Source organism: Vollenhovia emeryi, unplaced genomic scaffold (genome assembly GCF_000949405.1).
Source record: "Vollenhovia emeryi isolate VEMERY1.0 unplaced genomic scaffold, V.emery_V1.0 DF939314.1, whole genome shotgun sequence".
Lineage (NCBI taxonomy): Eukaryota > Metazoa > Arthropoda > Insecta > Hymenoptera > Formicidae > Vollenhovia > Vollenhovia emeryi.
The window spans coordinates 140,888-145,135 of NW_011967052.1; the positions used below are offsets into that span (position 1 = coordinate 140,888).

The window sequence follows — 4,248 nt, forward strand, 5'->3', positions numbered from 1 at the left end:
ATAAGACTTTTACGTGTACCAAAATAACGCCGGTTGTTCTAATGTTAATGACAAGACATATAGATCTATTTAAAAAATCAGATACGATGACGCGCTATCGATTACTTGTTCTCGACGATGGCGAATGACGGCACAGATCTATTTTTACTAATAATAATTATTGACTCATTACCTTTATTTCATTATAGGTAAAGATCATAAGCAAAAGATCCTTTCTTAAAAGAACGTGAACGCGCAATATTTTAAATGCGTTGCATACGCACTCGATGGTGAAATATTATCGTCTCCGGCGGTGGGAAATCGACATTGGTTTTTTTCAAAAATCTTCAATGCCGAGACGTCGAATGATCGATAAAATGGTCCGCGTATCCAGGAGGCTTGTGTGAAATACTGTCGCGTGAATTACGAAATGCGGCGGAATGGCGACGTGGCATCAGGTGTCGGGGCGGGTTCACCGGGATGTCTCTCGATTGTCGATTGGAGAACGTCCGGGATACCGCCAGGGATGCTGGTGAAACGAGAGGGCGAGGGAGGCTGCGGCGGAATCAAGGGCGTGGTTACGGGAGATGAAACAACCCCTACCCGCAGGCCCCCCAGACTCACCCTTCCCTACGTCAGTTTTTCCGCCAGGGATGCTGCCCGTTGTCTCTCTCAACGATCTCGTCGAAGCCGGGAGATCGAGATGTTGTCAGAGGCGATCTTGTTGCCGCGGATAAAGCTAACGATCGACGTCGATCTAATCGCGATCCGGAACCGATAAATTAACGAGTGATTTGGCAAAGTGGAATATTTTGAAGAGTCCGCAAGAGAGTTTTCCCGTGCTGACAATAGGAAGATAATAAGTGATAAGATTTTGTGCACGATTGTTTAATTGGTGGATGAATTTAATCGAGGACGACAGGGAAGAGTGATGTTGCTTCAAACCGGATGAAAACAGGCGAAAGAAATCTTGGAAGTCTACCTTTTATTTTGGGAGACTATGGTAAGTGACAGATAAATAAAAAAGCATGTTAAATGTATATAGAAGTAGGTAATCTATATATATGCAAAACATACTTTTTATTTTATAAAAAGATGTGAGATGCGTCATATGAGAATCTCCGAAATTAAATTTGTGCGTGCTATTATAACTTATATACCATTTAAAACATTTTCTAGGATTACAAAGCGCTATTCCTGTTTCAGTCTTAAACAAAAACGAATTATTAATTTTTATTTTCCTTTCTCTTCATTGAAATTTTCCATTTAAATTTAATAATTTTAAAATATAAACGCAGGTCACAATCGCAGTTTCTAAGAATTGCAAAGAGCACGTTTCTACAAAATTGAGGTCATATAAAATCGTGCGGTGTGAAGTCGTAAGGATAGAAAAAAAATCCGCAGGGAATTGCATCGATTTGACTGGATAGCAGTGCCATGATAAATATTAAAAGAAGCGCCGAGGAGACTTGTCGCCCGAAATCTGGTGGTTTTCTTTGAAATATTAAAGAAAGGAGCGGGGGGAGAAAGAGAGTGGCGAGCGCTCATACAAATCGCCGGTTTACCATGAGAATCAGATCGGGCAGCAGTCGTCCTGGGTTGCTCTTCGTCAATACTTGATGAAGAACGAGTCACTTATGCGGATCGCGAACCGCGCATTCTCTCAATGATGCAACGTTCTCGTAAATCGACTGTTTCAAAACGACCGTTTCGGTGACACGATGGAATTCCAGAGTCCCCGAAATTTATGACGCGTTCTTCCTTTCTTTTTCGTATCCACGTACGGAAAGTGCGAACCGTTTTTAACGTAATATCTCCATTTCTCTTGAAGCCTGTCTACTTCCGACTTTATCCTCCTTTACGACTATAATTCTCTTACATAAGTTACGTTTGTGTGATCGACAAATATTTGGCTATCCAATTATCGCCCACCGAACCCCAATACCCTGGAACGTAGGATAAACCCTTTTGCGCTACATTTTTTCGTAGGCTTTCGCAAATCCCCAGGGTGCGAAATATTTGATTATTTTATTTCGCGTCTGTTAACGACTTTTTCCAAAAATACCGAATGATTATAATCTAAGGGCTCTGATAATAAAACAATAAAATCAATAGAAAGAGAAGGCAGCAAGAGCCGGCGGAGGATGTTAGAAACGAAAAACAACAGTTTAATGTACAAGACCTTCATGGTAGTCGAACGTTTCGATCAACTAATGTGATCCTTTTCAATGACATATAACATACGACAAAATAGATTACTTGTATCGCGACATTAATAATTAAAATAAATGTGAACTGAGAGCGGAAGCTTGAGTTATACAAAAGATCATTGCAACACAAGACGAATGTCGACGTATTATTGATACTTGCAACGTTACATGCAACAAAATTGAATTTGCCACAATGTTATCCGCGTTTTGGGATACCCGATTGACAGTTATGGTAACTATAATTGCAGCTACATGCTACGAGAAGCGAGATAGCAATGTTTTGCGATACGAATCTACGTCCAGGGCGAAGATGAGAAGATAATTTTTCGCGGTAGATCAGAGACTGAACGTTTTTGAAAGGGACACTTCCGGAAACGTAGAGGCATATATGAAGAGCTTCAATTGCGATTTCGTGCACGAGGATAGAACGATTCCCATGGCGAACAGCGGCCACGGAGTCGCCGTTAACGGCGTAGGCGCTCCTGGTTCGGGCACCTTGTCGAGAGAGGAGAGACGCAGGCGAAGGCGGGCCACCCAAAAGTATCGAACCGCACACGCCACACGGTAAGACTACGACAAGCGCAGAATCGCAATCCCGCGACAAAGACAAACGGGTAGTAAAATAGAGACGTGAAGAAATCACTTAGGTATAACACAATTCTTAATAATTTTAGTACTTGGAGCATCTCTCGGAATTGTCAGTAAAATTTAGAACAATTTCTCACTATTGAAACCGTTCTTTGATATTCTTCATCGGCCAATTCCGACTCTAACAACTCCTGCCTCATTTCTAGCCTTGATTAATTTATTAAAACTAGTTCAAGGACTCGTTCTCCACAGTTTGTAGTAAAATTTCTTAATGTCTTCCCTATCTAAGTTTGAAAATCCTATTGAAACAATCTAATTATCCTCACTAACGAATTCCTTCCTTTTTTATTCACTTAGTACACCTCTGGTGCTTCTACTGACACCACAAGTGCTTTCGATAACGCACCCCTTTGTATTCTATTGAAAATGTTAGCGGGAAAAATTGTCCGAAGAATTTTATTCAATTTCAAAAGCGTAGTTTTATGACGTGTCTTAAAAATTCTTTACCACGAAGGGAAGATTATTACTAAAGTGAACAATATTTATCTCGTTAGGGAAAGGGTCAGAGTGGAGGCGTTCAACTTGGCATTTGCGGAACTGCGAAAGCTACTGCCGACGTTGCCGCCGGACAAGAAGCTCTCGAAAATCGAGATACTTCGTTTGGCAATCTGTTATATTGCTTACTTAAATCACGTACTTCAAGCTTGAATCTGCGAAGAAGATTTAGAAAACCATGACGATTTTTTCATCCTCATGTGCTCGACCAGAAAACTTTAAGAAACATTAACGTTTATAGGTTTAAGTTTCTAGAATGATCTCTTTTTCGGGCAAGTCTTCTGGGACAAGTTATACTTTCGATCTCTGTGTACAGAGTCCGAACGATTGCCGATCGATTAGCGCAGATGTTTAGGCACTCGATGACAAAGCAATATGCCGTTGTTCGATACAATCAACAATCGTTGAAGATGTAACCGTCGCTTTGCGAGTTGCGTTAATCGTGTAGGGTCGCGTTGCAGTGTCGATATTCTCGAATCTATCCGATTCTTGCGGATTACTGAGCCACCTCGGGACAATGGAGAGGCTTCCCATGGGACTGCTATCCCTTCGCGTACCTTCAAATTTTCCTACTACCCTCGACAGCCATCGTCCGGCCGCGCGTATCCGATCGTTGTCGATTATACGGCACACGAGCTTAAGTGAAAAAGAATGGAATTGCCGACGAGGAGGCCAACTTCACGGTTCGTCGCTTTGCGCCTCTCTTTTCCTGGTTCTCTGCAAATGCGATTATGCGACTCGATCGCTCGAAGATCGTGAGACTGATTGTCCTCGTGAGTCGAATTGGTTCTCTTGTGAGAGAAACACAGATGGATTAAAACGAGACTCATTTTCGTAAAATTAAAAACCTGGTCTACAAAATGGCTTTTAAATTTTAGGGTAATTATTTAGATTAACACACCCACCTCCAATAACG

The 4,248-nt window shown here is 41.6% G+C and overlaps 1 protein-coding gene across 1 annotated transcript; it reads left to right on the forward strand.

Annotated features, from left to right (window-relative positions):
* Positions 1-654: 654 nt before the first annotated feature.
* Positions 655-4,204, forward strand: LOC105558764 (helix-loop-helix protein 1). The gene is made up of 3 exons (XM_012006663.1): positions 655-982; positions 2,438-2,753; positions 3,332-4,204. Exons 2-3 carry the CDS (start codon positions 2,578-2,580, stop codon positions 3,483-3,485), a joined length of 330 nt encoding a protein of 109 aa, XP_011862053.1. The 5' UTR covers positions 655-982; positions 2,438-2,577; the 3' UTR covers positions 3,486-4,204.
* Positions 4,205-4,248: the final 44 nt, after the last annotated feature.